The sequence below is a fragment of the Castanea sativa genome, chromosome 8 (assembly GCF_040712315.1).
Source record: "Castanea sativa cultivar Marrone di Chiusa Pesio chromosome 8, ASM4071231v1".
Taxonomy (NCBI): Eukaryota; Viridiplantae; Streptophyta; class Magnoliopsida; order Fagales; family Fagaceae; genus Castanea; species Castanea sativa.
The window spans coordinates 55,916,668-55,940,992 of NC_134020.1; the positions used below are offsets into that span (position 1 = coordinate 55,916,668).

Below are 24,325 nucleotides of genomic sequence, written 5' to 3' on the forward strand. Positions count from 1 at the left end.
TTGTTATATCCAAAATCCTCTATTTATTCACTTAACTATCCAATTTAATATTGGAAGCTACGTATAGCCTTAATTTATCCATCTAGTTGCTTAGCATTCCCACTTGATGCTGCTGGGTATTGACTCTAATATTATATATATACATCAAGTGGGATATCTATTGACTCTAACATTATATATATATATATATATATATATATATATATATATATATATATATATATATATATATATTCAATCTAACATGGCTCCCACGTACAAACCTTAATTCATTCATCTAGTTGCCTATTCTCCCATTAAAGCTGCTGGACAAGTTTTATAAAACAATAAAAGGGTGATAGTTGATTTGGTCAACAATGGAGGCTATGTGTGAATATATATTAACACAAACACCCTTATTTCTTTAACATAGTCACAAAGTCCAAGCCTATTACTCTATTTATTCAATTTCAAAGTCTATGGTGACCATACGGCTATATATATACAATTCCTACTACAATAATCATCATAGTCTGCTAGAGAAGCCAAAACTCCCTTTTAAAAGCTTTAAATCTTCATAGTAAAAAATTATTATACATATATCTATTCAATCAAATATAGGAAGCCATGTAGAAGCCTTAACTATCAATCTAGTAGCCTATAATTCCCATGATGCTGTTGGACTTGTTTTAGCCAATAACAAAAAGGTGATGGTTGATTCGGGTAACAATGGAGGTTGCACTCTTTTCCATTAGTATAGAGATAGTCTAGGTTCATAACAATTTCTACCTATGACTATTCCAACTTCTTAAATCTAGAGCATTAGAAAAACATACTTGTAGACTCCAACTCAACGCCAGTGAAGAAAGCAGAGTTCAATAGTCGGCTGAAGCAAAAGGAAATACACGTGTGACCAAAGAGGAAGAAAGCTAGGGTTTTATTTATTTAATTTAATTTTTTTTAAAGCTTAACAAGGCCCATATATATATATACACACTTATGTCATCTTACTTGGGCTTCATATTCCAAAGTATATATCTCACTTTTAATATCTTAGGCCCAGATCAATTTAATCCATTTAGTTGTAAGCCTCTTTTATAATTTAAGTATAATAATTAAATTGGTATAAAAAAAAAAAAACGGTGTATTACAATAGCTAGTAGCTACACAAAAAATGAATTTCCTTCATCCCTAAATTCCTTGATCCAATAGAAGGCAAGATTTTATCTCGGAGAATTACTCTTTATAAATTTGGTTTTGAAATTTGAAATTCTTTTTGTCTAGAGATAATGCTGTGTTATAAAAGGAGATGTAACCTTACTATACCAGCTTTCTAATCTCCAAATATTCTCTCTACTGTTTGATTTCTTTCTACATGTACTAGTTTTGTGAAAATTAAGAAAAGAAGGATCATAGCTGCACAAAAAGCGGATTTCCTTCAAAATCCTTAATCCTAGAGAAGGCAAGACTTATCTCTAAGAGAACCAAGGGAAAAAAAAAAATAGCAGCTCAGCTAGCCGTCCTTTAAAAATCATTTCTATCACCTATGTTGTTTTTCTTTTGCTTAAATGATCCAATGTAACTATTGAATGTTGTCATATAACTCTATCCTCTTAGTTTGAGTGACACTTTTCTTTTATGAATGCAAGCAGTTAACAGAATATGTAACTAGTTGCCTCTATATAGCGCAATTGAAATATTTGATCCAGTAAAATAAAGAAATCATCATACCTGAAATTTGGTGCTTCACAACCTGCAAAACACCACAAGATGATACATAAAAAATTGAATTATAGCTCCAAGGAACATTTTCAAATTTATGTCTAGTAAAGATAGATCATATTCCTTATTTGTAATGCTATACTTTTATCTCCAACAAAACTGAAGAACCCCCCACCTCCCCACCCCCCAGACACACACATATACACAACAACAACAAAAGGTAAGCCTTAGGTCTCAAATTTTCTTGGGGTTGACTATTGTGGTTAATCACATATTCTTTCCTATCGTTTTATTCTATTCGAAGTCAAATATTGGCACAGCTTCACTGAATTCTCATTACATTCGCAACGTATACTGTACCCCAAAGATACCTTATTTATCAATTTAACAAGTCATACCAATCATCAGCTCTAGATTATGCCAATCGCCTTCAAGAACTTGTGAGATCTAATTATAGTTGTGCTGTGCTGACACGTGTGCATTCACCAATAGTTGTCAAACAAAGATTCAATGCAATAGGTACAGTTTTCAAATTGTGATATTTTTTTTACAAGCCAATATAAACTTTGAATTCATACGTTCAAGTACCAGAAAAACCACATTTCCTAAGCAATTCATGATTCATCCATAAATTTCCTTACTGTCAACAATCAAATATGTTCATGAAGGATTCCTCTACAGAAATGTCTAAAAGGCAAGCACATGTTTAACTTGTATATTTTACATACAGCTAACAAAATATACACCACAAATGAAAAAGAGAAAATCTATTATTGAGTACCACCATTAATTTGCAAGTCTTAAGACATCCAAGTTGCTAAAGCCTAAATGAAATGATTTGCACATTAAACCTATAAAATAGAGAATGAGCAAAAAGGTAAAAATCTATGGGCCAACAATTGAGAACCAAAATTCCCAGCTGAGGTCACCAAGTATATGTAGCAAACCCCAGTTATAAGTCTCGGTCATTCACTACTGAACACAAAAATTTGTTAAATTATGAGTTTATTGCCTCCAAGAGTTATTGAGCATCGAACTCTCCTTACAAAACTTGGTCTTCACCAGCCTCGTTAAAATGTAGGCTTCAAAGGAATGCTCATGTGCAGCGACCTAGAGGCACCCTTGTTGGAAATGGTTATAACCATGTTGGAAATTTCAACCATTGCCATAAACAGTTACACATTTGCTGAACATAGTACATAAACACTATCAAGAGAATATTTAGCATAGTGTAATACGTTTCCCTTGTTCTTTCCCCTGTGATGCATTCAAATTGAGATTTTTGTTAGCTAATTTTAAATGGACCATTTCTGCATAAGACCCAGTTAAATCTAGACTATCTAGTCAATTCTGACGGGTTTATGGCAACCCAGGTAACCTAGATGGGTTTATATAACTAGGTTGGATTTATTAAATTTGTAAAATTACATCTATAAGTCCACTTTATTAACTTCTTTATTGTTTAATGTGTTATAATATGATAAATTAAAGAGGAGAGAACCTAAAGAATGAAAAAAATAATAATAATAATACATTTCTCTGTCTATCTACCTACCTCCAAGACTATCCTTTCAAAAGTGTAGTTTGTTAATGTGAAATCTTGATTTTGAATTATAATTTCCAATTTAATTTAAGCATATGCCTATTTTTTTTAATTTATATATTTATGTTATAATAATTTCTTGAACCTATTTTTATATATTATATATTTATTTATTAAAAAATATTTATTTGATCCTACGGTTCAAACAGTAATCCATCGGTTGAACTAATGACCCAATCACCTGACTCATAGACCGGGTCAATATTTGGGCCAGGTTTAGTAACTATGCTCTCAAGTAACTAGTGAATAGGCCCACTTGTGAGTTCCATTAAATGTGCAATTCTTCACCGACTCTAAACTAAACACACATAACATTAAATCCCACAAAAAATACAAGCAAATAATTGCATGAATTACAACCAAATTGATACGGAATAAAGACAACTAACCAAACATGGAAAAATCACAACCAATGAATTACTATATGAAGTTTACATACTTGAAACCACCCTGAAGACAACAAATATAATTGAATTTAAACACGACTGTTCTGCGTATCATGTTCTCGAGAGTTGAATTTTCTTGATACAGGAAAAGACAACTTTATTATAGCAATACAATTACAAGGTAGCTATCCAAGGGACAATCAGTTGTCGATGTTTCGGCAAATTGATTGAAAAAGAATCTTGTTCGATGTGGCACTTCATGATCCATTGAGACATCGACATTGATAGTTGAAGCCTAACAATAACAGTTATCAAAATTCAGTATAAATGAAAAGTTACTACAAACAAACAAACAAAAAAGTCTGTAATATGTGAATGGGAAACATGGAGGCTTAGAAACAAAATTTGACAGCAAACACAACTTGAGCACTCTGACTTCTTTACTATCAAAATGAACATATTTACAAATGCAAGTTTTTAAAAATTTAAAAAAAAAAAAAAATCTATTCAAAATGATAAACTTTAAACTGATATTAATGTTAAAACTGGGGAATAAATCCTAGAACAAGAGACAATTTGATTCACCAAAAAATAGTTCCCATAATGTTTGTTTTCCAAACTTTGATTCCATTTACTCACATCATATTTATAGAATTTTGAGAAGTTTCAAACTAATTATTACATGATCAGTTTCAATTTTATCTATAGAAGCTTTTCAATTAGAAGCAATAGTATAAGAAAGAGAAAAAAAAAATAATAAGGAAGATTTAAAGGTTACAATAAACATTTGGACTGTTTTTCTATCTAAATCTTTCATTTTGTAGAAAATAAATGGGAGATTGCAAGTAGAAAGAATTGGTAGCTCTGTAAAAATAATAGTCTAATGGCTTAGTACCTGTAATTTTATTGAAGTGATGAGGGAACTTTGATTCTCCAATTCCTGAATTACCTTTGCAAAAGCTCCAACAACTTTGAATCACCAAGCTTGTAGGTTTTGTACTGTTCCCCTTGAATCCCATAACAGAAGTTGACGACAGAAACATGCTCAACTTTCCAAAAGTCATGGCCTTCCTTTGGTTGCATACTAAGCACAAATTCCATTTGCATATCACAAAATTCCAAAGTTTTGAGGCCTTTCAAATGGCAGATTCCGAAGGGCACCTCATTGAGCACTGGGGAGGATCCAATTCGAAGCTTTTCAAGAAGAGGCAAGGCACCTTCATCTATTTTCAAACTATTCAATCCTCTCAAATTTCGAAGTCCTAGCAACTTGAGTTTTTGAAAGCCTCCTTCCTTAAAATGTAATTGCTCACCTTCGTATCCCTCGTAAAGCCGAAGTTCCATCAAATTAGGAAGAAGTTGAAGAATGTTTGATGGGTCATCCATTAATTTTGTCCAATGTAAACGGATTTTAACTATATTCTTAAGTTTGACAATACATTCCGGCAACTTTTCTAGTCTACCTTTTAGGCTGAGAGTTTGTAACAAGGATGGAAGAGAAGACATTGATTGCAATTCAAGATTTTCTTCTTCACTTGTTGAACTGAGTCTCAACGATCGAAGGTAGCTCATTGTTTCCAATGCAGTGCACAAAGACATCCCGTTTTCCCTCTTTAGTTTAGAGATTTCTAACTTTCTCAACCGCGTCAACCTTCCTAACTCTTCAACAAGGGCAGCATGGTCGGCTTCCACATTATAAAGCTTCTCCAAGGACTCTAAAGACCCAATGCCACTTTGTATCTTCACTGGTATTCGAGAACCAAAACTGACGTCAATATTATTGTTTCCAATGAAGGCCATGAGGTATCGTAGCTTATAGAGCCCATTGATCTCCATTGGTAGCTTGTACACAAGGGAACGTTTCAAATCCAAAGTCTCTAAGTTTTGTAGTTTACCTATGGACTTTGGAAGCACCTGTACTTTTGTATCTCTCAAGCTTAAATATCTTAGATGGAATAAATTGCCTACTTCCTTAGGAATGTGATTTATAGGAGCACCTTCGAAATCCATAATTTTCATGAGTTTGAAATTTACAAAACAAGTAGTAAGAAAAGCATTAGGCACTTGATCTACTCCCAAAATGAGAATAGAACGAGTTTTGGAACTAGTAATACACTTCAAAGGAGTATCTACATTATTCTGAATTGAGAGACGTCGAGCAATCCTATCAAAACTTGAGTAGTTTTGTATTGAGACCAAATGGAAACCTAAGTCCTCCGACCTAGATAGAATGACCTCACGCATCATATCATGAACTCGACACGTTCTAATTCTGCCAATAAAACTAACATGTTCCACTTGAATCAAACTTCTATGAATGAGTTGTTTCAAGTAGTCTTGTGCAACATCTTCCAATGTTATCCCTTGTTTTTCTTTTATAAAGCCCTCGGCAATCCAAAGCCTAATTAGTCTTGCACAATTGATGAAGTAATCCTCTGGAAACATGCCTAAGTATAAGAAACAAGCTTTAAGGTTGTAAGGTAGATCAAAATAGCTAAGTGATAGAATTTTGGTAATACTTAGGAGATGAGGATTACTTTGTAGCTCTGAGCTAAGGCTATCGAGAAATTTGCGCCACTCAAAAGCAGACTTTTCCTTGGTAGACAAAAGACCACCTATAACCTCAAGTGCTAATGGCAACCCTTCACATCTCTCAATTATAAGATGTGACAATTCAACTAATTCAAGAGGACAATCCCTTGATTCACATTGGAATACTTTCTTACAGAAAAGTTCGTAGGCTTTTTCTAAAGGTAGAGGTGACAACTTATACACATGATAAGATAGAGATTCTTTGTTAGTGGGAGCAACACTTTCACTTCGAGTTGTGATTATTATTCTACTACCTTTGCCGTTATCTGGTAAAACATGTTTTATATATCCCCAAAAGCTTATATTCCATATATCATCAAAAACTACTACATACCTCCGTTCAAGTACAAATTGCCTCACTTCTTCAATTAACTCTGTCTCTTCCATTGTGTCAATAGACTCAATACTCATATAAGCAGACTCCTCACTTGCCTTGTAGAATTGCTTTATCATGTGCCTTAATAGCTCCTCTATCTTGTATGATTGAGAAACAGTAATCCAAGCACTACAATCAAAGTGTGCTACCACCTCTTCATTTTCATACACTTTCTTGACAAGAGTGGTCTTGCCAAGCCCACCAATGCCGACCACCGAAATCACCATGCGATTGAATGGTCCTTCTACCAACCACTCTATCATTTCTGCTTTAGGAGACTCAATGCCTACAACTTCTGCTTCCTCAAGGAAAAGGGATGCCACTCTAGGGTCATGCCATTTATCATGTCTAACATCATTGCTCGGTCCTCCTTGCTCCAAGAAGTTGAAGCCATATCTTTCACCTCTCTCTCTAATCAACTTGAGATCATTGTTAATCCCTTGAATCTTAGAGGAAATCACATGTCTCAATTTCAGATTTATGGTAAAGTGAAAAGCCTTATGTAGAAAACGAAAATGCCGCCATTGCCTTTGAGGATGTTTTGCTAAATGAAATATGTATTCATCAATGACATCTTCTATGTTATAAGATTTTTCCCTTACCTGTTTGACCCATGTTTTTGCGACGGCACTCATGTCTCCCATCTCGGCCCTTGCATCTGCATCCTTAAGGAAGGATTGAATGCTCTCAAGTTCACCATTGATGTCAGCAACTTTGTCATGGATACCCTCCAGCAGTGTCACTTCTTGGGTCAACAACGGGATCAAATTCTGAATAAGTAGCTTCACTGCACTTTCTGCCATTAATCCTCCTTAGATCATTTCACCACACACCTTTAGCTAGGATCATTGATATGGCTACACCTATAGAAAGAAAATGATTGGTTCTATTCTTTGAGCTTGTCTAAAGGGGCTTTAAGCTACCACCAAGGAAGCACGGAAACGAGCTGCCAGTCTTTAAGAGTTTATGGAGGACCGGACTAGAAAATACAAACGGTGACTTTCTGAAATTTCCCTACTGCTCCTGTGACTTCTAGTTGTATTAAAGAAATAGTCCTTTGACTTCTAGTTGTATCAAAGAAATAGGAAAAACAGGGAATCTATTGAACATGTCTCAATCTCGATTCCTTTTTCTTCCCACTTCTCACAAACAAACCCACGACTATTTATTTCCCCGCTACATCTTTTTTTTTTTTTTTTGGTCTAGTAAAAAAAACGTCTCTTCTTTTTCCCATTACAATTTTTTTTTTTTTGTCAAGTAAAAAACAAAAACGTTAGTTTTAGATAGTTTGTGAAGTTTTTAATGATTGAATAAAAGATTTAGAATTTAATTTACGCCTATACCAAAAATCAGATTTTAAAAATCTATCAATATTTTTTTTTAAATAAAAATAATAAATGAGATTTGTAAGTGCTAGTCCCAAACATTTCTTAAAATTATGTGATTATTTCTAAGAAAGTATAATCATATGATATATTCCCAAGATTTTCTCACGGTCAATTTAGTAGCAATTTTTTATATATGAGAAATTTCGTTGCCAATTTTTTAGAACCTTTATTTATATATAGAATAGTAGCAATTCAATGACTTTTTTGCCAAATAGAATTATTTTTCAAAAAATTTAGGAGAAAGACATCCGGCCAAACTTATTTAGTTATGTAGCACTTTTTAGAAACTTGAGTTCCAAGTGAAATTCAACAATTATTATAGAATGAGACAAGAGAGCGGTCATCTTCTACATGACCTTGCAAAATTATATCCTTGTTAAAAGAACTTTGTCCCTTGTACATTCATTAATTGGTCGTTTTCTCGCTTCCCCTTTTTTGGAGGGTTTTTTTTTTTGTATTTATTTGTCAGTTAATATGGAATAATTAGGAACTTTGGGAAATAATGCAAGGAGACATCTTAAAGCCTAAAGGAGATTCTAGGAGTTGCGTTGACATTGAGGCCTTAAGAAGCAATGGGTTTGAGGTTCCTTGGAGAATCAAAAAAGAAGCAATGGGTTTGGGGTTCTTTGAAGAATCAAAAACTTTAGCTGTGATAATGTTAGTTTTAGTTGGGCCAGCAAATAAAGCAGCCCATTCCGTAGCCTAATACTCTTCCACAGATTCTTTTTTTTTGGATCATTTGATTTTGGGCTTTGCCTTTTGTTATGGCTGGTTGGTTTCAATAAAGTCTTTCCTTTCATTAAATAAATAAAAGAGAGAGAGACATCTTAAGCTTGGTTCTCAACAAGCCAACAGGTGGCACACTCATTAACCCAATTGAAAATACTCATTAAGCTAATAATAATTTTAGTTTCACCACAACTGTTTTAAGCCCTTAAAAAGAGAAAGTATCTGGCATTATGATATATTAAATCTCTCACAAGAAAATGGATTCTACATGATAGAATTTTGATATATCGCTATAACATAAACAAAAAAAACAACCTTAAAATGGCATGTTTGAACAAGCCAACAGGTGGCACACTATTGGCACTCAACGTGTCAAATTTTTATTAGTAGTTGCTACCATCTCACATCAACCTCAAAGAACCCAAACATTACCTCAAAAGCAAGGCCTGGTCTTTGACATGGCAGGGTTCATTTTGACACGTGATGAGCATGTGAGATCACAATGCAATGAATATATAGTTGACTAGAGATTTGAGACTCTAAGTCATAAATGTGTGTGCAGTGGAACTCGAAAGAAGAAGAATTTGGGTTGGACCCATATTAATATGTTGTTCAAATCTAAGTCTTATAAATAAATCCATCTAAATAATTTTAGGATGTAAGTAAATGTTAAAATTTTCTTTTTGTTTTTTTTTTCTTAAATAAATGTTCCTTTTAAAAAATGCTTTTCAAATTTTTGTGTTTAACCCAATTGAAAATACTCATTAAGCTAATAATAATTTTAGTTTCACCACAACTGTTTTAAGCCCTTAAAAAGAGAAAGTATCTGGTATTATGATGTATTAAATTTCTCACAAGAAAATGGATTTCACATGAGAGAATTTTGATATATCGCTATAACATAAACTAAAAACAACCTTAAAAGGGCATGTTAGACCTATCATGAGACTTTTGATATATGAAATAAAATTCACATTTGATTAGACTTTTGTTACATGTGACGGATGCAAGAGCAAGAGGTAAATTTTAGCAAGGAGAAACAGGGAATCTATTGGACTTGGATATATGATTACTTTTTGAATGGGCTCGGGGTCCATAATATTCTGGTCTAGATACATATAGTATCCGAGCCTCCTAGGTAAGCCAAAATTTCAACTCGAATTCTTACCCTATGGTAGCCATAGATCAAGCAAGCATAAGCTTAATACAGAAAGAAATATACAAGTCCTACTCCTGCCATTCTAGTGGCAAGTAACAAGCATTGGATTGAATTGACTCTCTAATATTTCATGTGAAGATATACCTTATTATTTTTTGCAGGCTATAGTCTATAAACAATAAATGAAGTGGGTCTCTGAAAGATAATATTAAATGGTTGGAGATAAGTTTATAATTTATAGACTGAATTTATCGCAAGGTCGGTTACAAGACCATAGTAATTATTATGTTCAGCCTAACATTCAGGTTTGAATGCGTTGTTCACTTGTTCTTCTCAACCAAAAAAAAGAAAGATTAAAAGCATTGTAGGTTGGTAAAAAGGTTTGAGATCCGATGTAATAGTAATATACAAATCAATGGTTTGGATCGAAAGTTCTAAAAATCACTTTTAATCTTGGTCATTCAAAAAAATTTAACCTTCAACTTTTGATCATTTTACTTTTACACTTCATTTTTTAACTCCTCTCTCACAACTAAAGGGTAATCGCATGATGCTATTGCACCGGATCTCAATTCAGGTAAAGAGTACTTTCTAGTCTAAAGCAAGCGTATGTCTGTTAGTGATGAGAGAAAAATATTCATCGGTAATGCTGACCTAAGTTCGTTTGGAGGGGTTGAAGTGGTCGGGTGATTTGTTGGAGATTTCTTGGTATTTGGGTTTAGGTTTTGTTGGGTTTTGAAAGCTCTCAAGCTTAGGCCATGGGGGGTTGGGTTTGAAGTTGAGTAGCAAGGCAGGGAGGAAGAGGTTTAGAGCAACAGATGAGGGATCAGACCACCTCTGAATCCGACGTTAGCTTAGATTAAAGATGAGAGAATTAGGAACGTTGATAAGTGTGTCCGACTCTGGCTTCAAATTTGATGACAAAAAAAAAATCTATTTTGCTTAATTTCACATAAATGTCCCCCTATTATTAAGCCCCACAATTTTCTCTGTTTTTTTCTTTAAAATACTAAGTATTTTTAATACACACACTAAAAAAATAGTTAAGATTTTTAATTAAAAAAAACTAACAATAGTTTATATTCAAAAGCCTACCACAATTTTCTCTGAATTCCCTTTTTCGCTTTATCATCTTCTTTATTCTCTTGCATGTGATGTGCTTCAGTGCTTCACAGTAAAAAAAGCAGGTGATGATGCTGCTTGGAAAGTTATGGCTAAGATATTTTAACAATAAAAGTTCGATGATATTCATTCTTGTAATAGCACTAGGCCTGATCAGAGATGGGCAGGGGCCCAAGCTTTTTTTATCTTTTGTAAGACTTCCTCGGCCTTTTTTGTGGAATAAATATAATAGAGGGTTTTTCAGCAAATCGAATTTATTTTTGGGTCTGTGGATTGGGCTCAAAGGAATTGGGCGACAACACATGCATACCCCATAACTTATTATTATGGGGTATTACAAAACTAAACGTGTGCTTGTGGATTGGGCTCAAAGGAATTGGGGGATAACACATGCACACGCATCCACAAAACTTATTTCCACACACCATCTATGTAACTTAATCTACACAAAAACCCATATACGAAACTAACAAACGTGCGAAGATATTAAGAAAAAATTGTTTGTTTGTCAATTGGTATTAAGCTGGTAAACAATTTTGCTAAACCACCCCATGCCACATTAATTAATAGAATATCAATATATGAGAACAACTTCACTGAACTGAATCCTCCAAGCAAGGTTTTGAAACCCGGACCGTTAATTGAACCGTAAAAGAAAGAGGTTCAAGATTTTTGAGGTTGAATTGGGATCGAACCGTGATGATGTCATAATTAATTTAATAATTAATTAAAGCCTAAATATAGATATTAAATTTATAAAACTAGCAAAATTGACTAATATTGTGAGGAAAATTTAATGATTTTCAAGCATATATTTAATAATTAAATAAGAATTAATATAATAAAATAATAATCATGAAAACATTAAAATTTATGATTAATTTTTGAAATAAAATTGAATATCTTTGAAGGATTTTAATTATAATTTTTCTATTCCTTATAAGAGATGGATAATTTAATTAAGTAGAATAAAATTGTGTTAAGTTGTTTTTATAAAATAAAAAAAATTTTAAAAAAATTGCTAAGGGGTTGGACCGCACGGTTCTTGACACCGGTTCGTGCAGTCCAACCTTGGTTTTAGGAATTCACAAAATTAACTAAAAATACGGTTCTTTATACTTAAAAAACCGGTCTTCATCCCAATTCCCGATTTTCACAGTCCGACTTCCCGGTCCAGTCCAGTTCTGAAAACAGTAATTCCCAGTCATAATAGCATTAGCAGATAAACAATCTATTTTGCAAAATCAGGTGATACATTTACCAATTGTGGCCGCTAAACAAAGATTCTTTGTTGCTGTTGTACAATTGCATATAAAAAATAAAATGTAGTGATCCTTCTATTACAATGATATTTTGGAACGCGCTTAGCTAACAACTAGTGCACGCAGCAAGTGTGCCATTTGGGAACCCCCTTGCTTTAATAAATAAATAAATAAAGTAAACTACTACAAACAAAGTTTCAAAATTTGTAGGGATGGTCACACAACCATGTATTAAGGCCTCATCATGTTGCAATCACACAAAGGATACGGCCTAAATATTTCATTTACCGATCTTATCGGAAAGGTACATCTTTTTTTTATTTTAATAATTCGATTATTACAACAAGTAGGGAAGCGATTCTTTTTTTTCTTTTTTCTTTTTTTTCTTATAAAAGTGACAAGATAATGCCATTGAGGAACAAGGCTTTAGGTTAGATGATACATCTTTGAAGTGAAAGTCATAGAAGCTTAAGCTGCCAAATCAAGAGATACATCTGCCATAATAAATATTGCAGCAGCTGCCTCACCAAAAAATGTGACTAAGAGATGGTACAAGCCAATTCTTTTCACCTATATATGAAAGGCAGAATTAAGTGAGAAAATTTGCCAAGTTACCAGCTCGCATTAGCTTATATCAAATGTGAATACAGCATTGGAGCAATCAAATCTATTCTCCAACTGTCAACCCAAACCCAAATTTGTAGTCTTTCTTTTTGTGGTCTATCTGCAAAACAGAAATTCAATAACTTGATAAATATCACAAAAGAAGGGGAAACACGCACGCACACATGCTCATAGAAGATTTCGCTATTGAAGCTCCATGTAGATTAACACTGGCAAAGTAGTAGGACCTATGTTAATGAAATTCATGTTGTACTAGAAATATAAGTAGAATACATGCTTCCATGTCATATGACTTGGCCAATATCCTAAGGAATATTGAACTGCGTATCCTTGTTTAGAATTTGACAACAGGAAAACAAAAGTAAATTTACCTCGTAATCAATCAGCTAGCTAGTGGATGACCATATATATTTTTGTTGGTAAGTTACTTGCCTAATTAATTGGTGGGTGTTGAACCCACGAACTCATCCTCCACCTTACTATAATGGTCTTAAACCCATAATGGTAAAACCTAATTAAATGACTGAGGAATAGAAGGGGTTGAAAATTTAAAAAAGAAACAAAGTACAATAGGGAAATGGACTGAATGATTTTCACTATTTTTTTTTTCCTTTAACATTGATTTTCTCCATTGTGCTGGTGTGGAATCATTTGCATTGCTAGTGTCTGATATCCAAAACAAACTCATATTCCAGTAAACTAACTTTGAAGAATAGACCATAAGATTTAAACCAAGGAGGAGCTAGAGAAGAAGCATCAGCATAAATATAAAAGAAGACTGCTAACCTCTGCCGAGAGAATAAAATTGAGACCCATTTGTAATCTCTCTTCCAGAAAAGCAGACGTGCAGCCATTGGAATCAATCTTCCCTCTAAGGCGACACTAAAACAACCAGAAAAATAGGTGTATGATTAGTAGTGGATTTTAATGTCATTTAAATAAAAATATATATATATTGCAAGAGAATACATATGGCCAACCCTAACTAATCTGTCAAGGATCCATAGTCAATCCCAAAATTTTGGAACTAAGGTTTTGTTTGTTGTTGTTGTATTGCAAGAGACCTTCCTATTGATCATCAAAAACTAATTCTGCCTATTAATTGAGACTAACATATCGTGCCCTGAAACAATTTATGGTGTCTAATGTTGAAGAACAAAAAGTGCCAACAAAGCAACTTAACTAAACCATAACATGGTTGCATATCCTAGTTAACCTTTAAATTGATTGTCAACTTGGTAACCATCTCATGTTGGAAGGAACCCTAGGTTATTGATGACTACCGGTCATGAGCAAAAAGAGCCAATGATAGTGTATTATGAACCATATCTGTCAAGGGGCATCGGTAGATAACAGACTTTTGCCATTATTTATGCATATGATTATTCAATTGATAGATACAACAGCAAAAACCAAGCATTAGTCCTAAAACTCTAGAGTCATTTGTAGATCCTCAATAGACTAATTAGAGCCGGCCACATGTATTATTTTTCATCATTCTATCCTTAACCACTAATAGATACATTGATAAGGAAAAAGAAAAAGAAAAAGAAAAAGAGAGAGATGGATTAAAGAAAACGTTGCTTTTGTTATAACACATGCATATACATTAATTAGCTTTCTTCTGCATAGTTTCATCATATCGAAGTAAGCAATCTTTCAAAAATCAATTCAAGTAATTCTAGAACTACATCAAGAGCCTTGTAACACTATTGGCACCTCTTGATGTTTTCAACGAAGACATCCAAGGTTCAAATCCTCCCTCCCCCCACTATTGAATTATCAAAAAATGTAACTCTAGAACTACAACCCTTAGGAAAGTTCACTCTGCCAAGAACTAAACCTCATGAGGCAAATGTCAAGTCCAAATCTTATTCCCTTCCCTTGCGGCCACGCACTCATACAAAGATAAAATAAAACAAACAAAAACCACATGAAAGTAGATACATCTACTAGCAAATGATAGGTAAAGGTTATAAGTAAACAACAAATTCAAATCATACTTGTCTGACTCTTCTTCTAAGCCTGTACTACAATTTTGTGGCTCAAGTATCTATATTTGGTAATCTTTTACACAAGTAAGAATGACAGAAACCACAGATGCATGCAAGCAAACTCCAAAGTAATAAAACACCTAGCAAGTAGTCACATTCTAAGATGGTACAAAATTTGCAAAAGCAGAATTCACCTGTCTAAGAATGTAATCATAGCCAACACTTGTGGTGACGTCTTTTGACATGTAGTTGTACATAAAGTCTGATGCTAGAGAAACCTAAATAGAAGAAAACAGTGTAAATGAGTATATCTACACATAAGTTTTCCAACAACGCAACTTTCTTACCTTCTCAGAAACTTTCTGAACATAACTGAGTGCAACCATTCCAGTGCTGGCAACCTGCCCCGTGGCAACCTGCAGCCAAAACATTGCAAAATGCAAGGAGATTAAAGAGTGTTAAAATGCAGGTCCTTAGTCTCAGATTCAAGCCTGTCACAACCAGAAACAGTAATATAATTCTCACATATTTATCTAATATTTCCAGTGCACATTCTTGTGTAGCAATATGAGAAAAACAAAAGGAAGAAATTTTCCATAAAACATTAACATTACCATCCAAAATTAACACAGCTCTAAAAAGAATACAAATCAGATATTTTTTCAGATACAAACACGACACCAGATGAAAACCAAACTACATTACCATCTTGTCAGTGTTGTAACGAGCAGCATAGCCAATACCCGACTTTCGATGCTGACCAGCCCAAAATACTTCACCACCCAAAGACAAATTCGGGGTCACACTCTGTAAGAAGAAATGCAGACTCAGATTTGTATTGGAAATGAACATAAACTTATCAATACATGGCCAAGAGAGAGAGAGATAAAGCAAAAGGAAAATAATTTGCAGAAGCGATATTCAATGGCCAAAGATTACAAAAATGTATCTGCTGTTTAGATCAATATAGAGAATGTAGTACCAAAAAATTTATAGGAACAGTGGTAATACATAAAGTGAATGTATAAAACTTTTCACCACATTTTTTGACCTACAACTAGTGGACTGAGACTTTTCAAATCATCTCACTAATGAGACCAATATTAAGAATTACCACACCATCGACAACAAAAATCAACGCCAATATCACATAATGTATGAAAACAGAGAAGTTTAACACCAGAAAAGCCAAAATTTCATAATACATTGTGTGAGATGTAAAGGCCATAACAACATATCAAAATAATTTGTATCTCATATTTTTCATAATTTGTATCCCCAAATATTTCCAGGATGCGTAATGTGGATTGTGTGGTTGGAACAAAATCGTTGTTCCTTTGAGGATAATGAGAAGACGTTGGATGAGTTAAAGGTCTTATGCCAACGTAGTCTTTTGGAGTGGTCTCGTTGTTGGGGTTTTACTGATTGTTCTTCTCTCTCTAAGTTTATGTTGTCCCTTAGCTTAGTTTCCTGATTTCTCTTTTTGTTGTGCTGTTTGTTCGATTTTTTCTTGTTGTTCATCATCATGAACAACTTGTACTTTTCCTTTTTTTCTCATTAATAATAGTTTTCTGATTACCTATAAAAAAAAAATGAGGTAATTATATGATGTCATTAGTGGACCTTACTTTTGTTGCAAAAAATAATCATTTCTGTGATTCAAAACGGCCTTACACAAGTTTCATGTTGTAATCTTGGGATCTCAGGTTCTAGATTTGTTCCAGCTTATGGCTCCAACTTGGGCAATGTTATATTGAAGTCTGCCATCTTACGTATAAATAAAAAAAAAGCAATAGAAAAAAAGGGAACACTATGTATTGTCCAATATTGGTCATGCTACTATGCTAATCATTTTTGTTTTGAGAATTGTGAGGAAGGACAAAAAAGCCCATCAACTATGGTTTGTATCAGTGTGCTATCCTCAACTCACAAGAAAATATAACATAAAATAAAATTACCCCTGTTCTACACTCAGTGGCTTCCACAGTTCTTCCTATGTGTTCTTTCATAGCCCATCCTCGTGATAAGTTCTACTAAAGCATAAGACTAGCTAATGTATAAATGTATTTTGAAATCTCCTTAAAATAAAACAACAAATTTGTACACATCTTTACATAACAGAACCTTTGGACAGATTAATCGATATAATCAATCTCATCAGAGGAAATTCTACTTCACCAATGGGAATTTCAGACATGAATGGAAAGGAATATGGAGAGTAAAGGCCCCTAGGCGAGTTTCTTTTTTTGTTTGGTGTGTGGCGTGGAACAAGATCCTTACGGGTGATAACTTGAGGAGATTAAGGGGATTGGATTTTGTAGACTGATGCATTATGTGCCGGCATTGTGGAGAGACAGTAGATCATTTACTTCTTCATTGTAAGATGGCTTATCAGTTGTGGAGCTTTGTCTTAAAAACTTTTGGTTTGTCTTGGGTCATGCCTAGATCGATCACAGATTTGCTTTTTGGCTGGTGGAATTGGTTGGGGAAGCATTCGTCTCAAATTTGAAACTTAGTTCCATTGTGTATCCTATGGTGTGTTTGGAAGGAACGGAATCGGAGGATTTTTGAGGATTCGAATAGTTCCGGTGTTCAGATGATTGCCTCTTTTAGTGGGGTTCTTTTTGATTGGTCGACTAGTGATTCTCTCCCCTCTTTTCTTAGCTCTCTTTCTCTTTTGTAATTACTCTGTTGTTTGGTTTTCTTTTTTGTTTTTTCAGTTTTCTTTTCTCTTCTTGTATTTTCTGGGTTTGCTCTATGTTTTTCATGCATAGAGTAGCCTTTCGTATATATAACATTCTTACTTATAAAAAAAAAAAGGTATTCATGAAAAACAGAGTGCAACTGTAAAGATATTGTTAGTGTCACGGAAAAAAGTATGGAGGGGAATCTTCAGAAACCAGACATAGATAGGTCTGAGTAATATTATCGTAAATTGTTTTTTGTTACCGATATTAGGCAATTTTCTACTTTGACCAATGACCATTCTCTAAGATTATTTTAAGTTGGTCAGTATCTCAAGTTTATTTATAGATCACAATTTAGCTCTGAAACTCTACTAAAAAAACAAAAATATAGTCTTTTGTTTTCACGTGTATGTGACCCAAGAGCATAAGAATTAAGTTCTTTGACACAAATTGCACGCGTCAAAAAAATGATATCAACAGCTAGAGCATTATGTAAGCAGGTCATTTACCTGAATGTAATTGGCTCCAAATAAGGCACCATTGCCAAGTTGAAACTGCGCCCTGTAGTCTTTGCCCTGTACAGTGAAATAAATTTCAAGAAGAATAGGAATAAAATCAGAACAGATAATCAAAATGTGCTTCCAAATTTTGCTCATAAAAGTTCTACAGATATCTTAACACAGAGAGTTGAGCAAGCTACACCATTTGCACAACAAACAACAGTACATTTTAACACTAGCTTTAACGAAATATATATTATCATTATAGATAGGTAGATGGTGGAGAGGGGGAGGGGAAGGTGGGATTCGAAGCACACACATCACTTTCCAGTATATTATATGGCATCAGATAAAACAAATATTTTGATCCAAAGCTCTAAATGTCAAAAGTAGAAAAATCAAAGAATAGGAGAGAGACAAGTATCATTCATAGACAAACCACAGACGAAAAGTAAGAGGCTTTGAAATGAGAGTTGAAAAAAAAAAACAAAAAAAGAAGAAGAAGAAGAAGAAGAGAGGCTCAAACAGGGACACAGAATGATGGAGGAGCACATGGTGCTTTACTGCAAGGCATGAGAAAGGCCACATGGAAAATAAGGTCCTGCAACAATTGAGATTAGCTGGCATATGGTATTCTATGTCTGGAACCCATGGACAGTGTGTGTTCTGCCTCCCATTACTTTGATGGAATAGAACTCAAACAATGGGGACCTTCTAAGCATTACCATTGCTCTCTCTTATAATGTATACAGTCTTTTGTTTAAAATTCAGAAAGTGAGAATCAATATCCATAAACTGATTAGTGTAATTGGAGTAACCAAAACCTTAAATTTGGAAATTACAAAGCTACAACTGTTGCACAAATTCTAATCAGAAGATAAACAGGCTAATGCTTAATGGGTCCTGATCCATTGAGCATTCTCAAAAATTGCATTAGCTTGGATTTTTTAAATATTTGTAAATTAAGATCATGGCTATATTATTAGTTTTTCCTATTTCTTTTGCATTTCTCTTGTATCTTTTTTTTCCTTAAATTAAATGTTGTTACTTATCAGGAAAAATAAATGCCTTAAGCACATTCATGGCAAACATTGTGCCATTGAAGCATGAATACTACCAATGATATTGTTCCCATCAAAATTGTCTCAAACTTATAAAAATTAAATATTAAAAAAAAAAAATTTACTAACTGCAAATGGTCCTTAGCTACCATCTGACAAATTCTGTTAAGCCTAACGAATGTAACAATTATGGCCCAGATAACTGAATCCTTAGTCAAAGAAAAGATTGATAACACAGCCAATCCGGCAGTAATTTCCTTAATGAAATTATTCTCTGATAAATAATTAATCAATTAACGTTCCCATGATTCTTCAATTATTCCAACCAATAACAATGTCCAAAATCACTCCCACCAGCTATCCCATTAAAATTTAGTTCAGGTATGATAATGCAATCTCTATAAACAAGTAAGAAATATAAAATTATCGTCATGATCAGATTCAAAAGCTTCATACACTCCTAATCAATGTTAATAATTAGAACAGCAGCCTCAGCTACCAGAGGGACCACATGTTCTTTAAAAGAAAATTCACTCCTTAGATTGCGTCAAACATTGCTGAGAATTCACAGACAAGATTCTCTCATCTAACAGACAAGTTGCCATGGAGCGTGGAATAATCCTTAGACATAAACATAATTGATAAACAAGAATCTCATTAAGAAGGGGGAAAAAAGAAGCATGATGATAAGTGATAACATTAATACTTGACCTTGTAGTCAAAGTACGCAATGCCATGAGACATGTGTGGCTCATTTGTAAGCTGAAAAAAAGACAAACAAATCACTTAATTAGCTTAATAAAAAGTACAGTTTTTGGCTTTCTGCCCAAGAACTGTGACAGAAAGAGACAGAACCATAAAGAATAGACATTGACATTACCTGTGCATTAGCCTTTAGACTAAGATTTTCAATCAAATCACACTTCAATCTTGCAGTTAGTCTCCCATCTGTCAATACCCTCCCAACAAGCATCAACTGCGAAAAACCCATAAATTTTTCATTGAGTCCTACAGGTAAATAATTCCAAAAGTCACTATTATCAATAGAAAGCTGGAAAAGCAAATGTGGTGATGACAACCTACCTTTGGGTCCATAAAGTTAGCACCAAACTCATACTGAGCAGTAGGGATTTTAATGGTTTCAGCAGACTGGGAAGGAATGGTTGTAGGTCCCATGTACACACTGGTAGATAGTTAACATAGTTATCAAAATCAACCAGTAAAACCAAAAGAACTCAAGAAGAAATAGTGAAGGAAACCATGCACACAGAAGATCATTAAGAAAGAGGAGTCAAAGCTACCTGTGACTAAGAGCGAACTTTGGATTAAGTCCTCTAGTTAAATCAAAGCGCAACCCCTCAAAAAGGTCTGGTTTCAAGGACACTGCCAAAGATATTCTTGAGAGTCAAAATCTTAGTTTCAGGGAGGAAAAAAGAACTCCCAAGCCTATCTGCTGCCAATGAATGATTCTTCTACTAATAAGTCATAACATGCTCTAGACAAACTCTACTTTAATTGTAGAACATAGCATATAATATATTACCTATAACTGAAATTTACAAGCTATAAATTAAGTGAGGAAAATCTGACTCCCCAAAGAGAAGAGGACAAAAACCCAGAAAGAAATTTTCAAGTAGCACAAATTGGACCCTTTAATGCTTTCAAAGTTGGGGTTTTTTTTAACACTGACACTACATCTCAAAACCTACTATAACATTACATTCATCATCATGAAAAATAAAACACACGCATACATAACAAAGAGTAAAATAGAACAAATCAGTGAATAATAAAAAGGAGGAGAAAAAAAACATGAAAATAGTGAGATTAAACTAAGACCCATAATGCATTATTGAAAAAAGTTGAAAACTTTGATGGGCAGAGGGTACAAACTGAAAGCTTCGCGGTGGATTTCTTCATAGGGTATGGGACAGGGAAGGTTAAAGAAATCAACTTTCTCTTCCTTTGTGGGCTTTGGATCCTCCTTATGCATGGTAGTACCCGGAGGTACCACACCCGCCATTGTTGTTTCTTTTCGCTCTTCGATTGAATCACCAAAACTATGAACAGAGATTCTGCGAGTGAGAGAATTGGGGGTTTTTATGATTTATATATGTGGTGGGTTTAAGTAAGGGTTTTACTGCGAGTCTTGGGTGGTTGTAAGATCCTAGCCGTCCACGTATTTGATTTCTTTTAAAATATATATACTTTTAGAGGCAAATAATATTAGCTTAATCATACAAATTTTAAGTGGCTTTTTAAAAGCTTTGTACTTGTGTGTTTGTTTTTTCCTAACTATAATAATTTTTTAAGCAATTTTAAGTAAACAAATCAATGAACAAAATACACTTTTGGTTCATGAGGTTTACCATGTGAACTCAATTAGTGACTTGTGGGGCAAAAGGGACAAAATATGTTCTTAGGCTTTGGGCTTAATCTGAGGGTATAGGTCTATTTGAGGAGAGTTTGGTAGTAATAGATACACTGAACTTAGAGGCCCACAAGTAAACCATTGCGATTGAAGTTGGATGAGAATGATTCGAGGAGTGATGTCTCCTCAACCCTACGAGGTGGAAAATATATTGTGCACACTGATGCTGATAAGGAAATTCTAGAAAGTCTGGCGGATGAGGATGAATTCCACATGAGCACAGAGAGATGGAGTGAATGAGAAATATCTTAGAGAAACCTGCTACTACCGCATTAAAAATTTTGCACCTACCTTTCTGGCCTCATTAATGGGGAAATGACCTCTGAACAGTAGTAATCAGCCTTACAGCTATTATTTGAAATATTTGAAGAAGGCGGTGGATGAGACAAATATCTGGATTAGTGGTGATCTGGCCAATACGTGAAAAATGGTGAGAAGAAGTAGGATGATATAAAAGAAAAGAAAAGACATTCAAGAGGGGGGGAAAGAATGAAGCAAAGGAATGTACACATGATCCTAAATTGTAATCCACATACAGAACAGAGATAATCAATACAAATCACTCTCGGCGTTCGTCCAAGGAGGTTTCTTTGTTACATAAACTTCTTGTTGCGTGTGATTTGTGAGTTGAGCCTATTATTCACGCTATCCAATATCCATATAACCTAGATTTAAAGCTCACTCTCTATAAATTTCATTGTATTGGGCATTTTGGGCTAGTTCCCTACACTCTGTTGGGTCTTGGTTCAGTTTGTGTCCTTACATGACTATTATTGGTTCTCAAGTTCTAAAAATAAATGGTTTTTGTTCGATTATACTTATGATAACAAAAAGTTTATTATAAGCATTCGTATTAGTGCTTCTAAAATAGAAAAAATAGCAAAATTTACACCATTTTTCTTCAAAACCACTTTAATTAGTAAGTGTATAAATGTGTATATTTACTTATTTACTACAATAACTGTGTAAATATACACGATTACTGTGGTTGTGAATAATAATACTTTATTCTTTTTTTATCTCTCCTATGTCATACTACTGTTCTTCCTCAACACCACAACAACTCAGTAGTAATAGCAAAAGATAAGAAGAAGAGGAGAACCACCCAACCACCAACCCACCACCACCACTAACAACAACACAACCTGTTTGAATAATTGATAATCCATCACAAAATCAACGAAAAATCAAAATCAAGCCAAACCAAAATAAACCCAAAGTCATTGGAAAACCAAACTTAAAATAAATCCCAACCCACCGGAAAACCCATCCCAAACCCAACAAAAAACTCATATGAAAAACCCAATGAAGTTAGATTTGCCATTGCTGTTGCCGTCGAATCTTCTGCTATTGCTACTGCAGTCAATTTTGCAGTCGTGTGTGAGTGTTTGGGTTTGGGATATGAGAGAGGAAGAGAGTTGAGGGTGGAGTGGAGGCTTGGAATTGAGAGAGACATAGTTAAGATGATAGAGATATATATAAATGAAAGATGGCGAAAATAACTAAATAGCACATTTTTGCAAACTATGTTGCAATCTACCATTGCTTTAGAAATATGTAGGAATCTACCACTTTTTGGGTACTTGATTTTGGCGAAATTGAGTTTTTCATAGTACTCAAGTTTATGGATCTTGAGTACCATGGAAAAATTTTGAAAACTTTTCAAAGTATATTTTTTCAAAGAACTTGAGTTTCATAAATTCGAGTTTCAAAAAAGTGGTACATCTCTACATATTTTCAAAATAATAGTAGATTGCTAATTTTTTTGCTAAATAGTGGTAGTGGGCCATTTTTGCCAATGAAAGATATAGATATTAATAAAATAATAATAATATCACTATTTAAATAAAATAGAGTATATAATAGGTATTATGATGTGGATGTTTTGAAAAAGTGAGTGTGTAAAAAAAAAAGGTTTTGTTAAAATAGATGGAAAATTTTAGATGCACTAATGTGAATGCTCTAAGATGGTATCAAATGGACAATATAAAAAGAATTTTTTTTTTAATAATAGTGTAGGTGTCTTTTAATAATAGGACAAAAAAAAAAGTGAAATGGCAAATCCGTAGATTCATAGACACTATGAATAAATAATTCAAAAAGAGAAAAAGGAAAAAATAATAAAAAATCTTGATAAAGAGAAAAATTATGGAATCTTTGGCTTGACTAATATATAAATATTTAAATCAAGAAGTTGATGCAACAATTATGTGTTAATTGTAATAATTTTCTTAACAAAAAATTATATATATAGAATTATTGTTAGATTTTGTAAACTTATAAATATAATTACCTTCCACACGGTATTCGGGTGATGGTTTCGTTGATTTAGAGCGTGATATAAACATGAAAATTCTAAGTTTAATCTAGCTCACTACTAATTTATAGAGTTTTTAAAATGTCTCATAAGTATGGAGTGAAATAGTCCAATTAAAGAATAGAACACTGCTTTCTTATATCAAAAATATAAAAATTATAAATAGGTTTATAAGATATTATTGATAATATTTAAAAAATTAATTTCATAATAAGTTTTTTGTTTGAGAATAATTTTTATAAGAAGTTTGAGGCCTTACATTTGGCATTTAGGGTACCAAAAGCTAGGGGTGTGCAGCTAACCCGCCAACCCGTCAAAACTGACCAAACCCAACCCAACCCGCCGGCTTGGGTTAAGTTACGAAATTTTTGTTGATAGTGGGTCGGGTTGGGT

General features: G+C 33.7%; 2 protein-coding genes across 3 annotated transcripts; both read right to left on the reverse strand.

Moving 5' to 3' along the window:
* Positions 1-3,730: 3,730 nt before the first annotated feature.
* On the reverse strand, positions 3,731-7,625 carry LOC142607182 (disease resistance protein RPM1-like). 2 transcript variants are annotated; one of them, XM_075778607.1, is made up of 2 exons: positions 4,640-7,625; positions 3,731-3,985 (listed from the first exon to the last, which is right to left on the reverse strand). In XM_075778607.1, the coding sequence occupies exons 1-2, from the start codon at positions 7,459-7,461 to the stop codon at positions 3,865-3,867; spliced, it is 2,943 nt and encodes a 980-aa protein (XP_075634722.1). In that variant the 5' UTR covers positions 7,462-7,625; the 3' UTR covers positions 3,731-3,864. The 2 variants fall into 2 exon arrangements, 1 of the variants encoding a protein (XP_075634722.1); XR_012839256.1 differs by having other exon boundaries at positions 3,858-3,985; positions 4,586-7,625.
* A 4,940-nt stretch (positions 7,626-12,565) lies between these two features.
* LOC142607362 (mitochondrial import receptor subunit TOM40-1-like) lies at positions 12,566-21,282 on the reverse strand. The gene is made up of 11 exons (XM_075778815.1): positions 21,078-21,282; positions 20,486-20,567; positions 20,268-20,367; positions 20,065-20,160; positions 19,896-19,946; positions 18,133-18,198; positions 15,642-15,743; positions 15,284-15,352; positions 15,131-15,214; positions 13,729-13,824; positions 12,566-13,042 (listed from the first exon to the last, which is right to left on the reverse strand). The coding sequence occupies exons 1-11, from the start codon at positions 21,205-21,207 to the stop codon at positions 12,986-12,988; spliced, it is 933 nt and encodes a 310-aa protein (XP_075634930.1). The 5' UTR covers positions 21,208-21,282; the 3' UTR covers positions 12,566-12,985.
* Between the last annotated feature and the right edge of the window lie 3,043 nt (positions 21,283-24,325).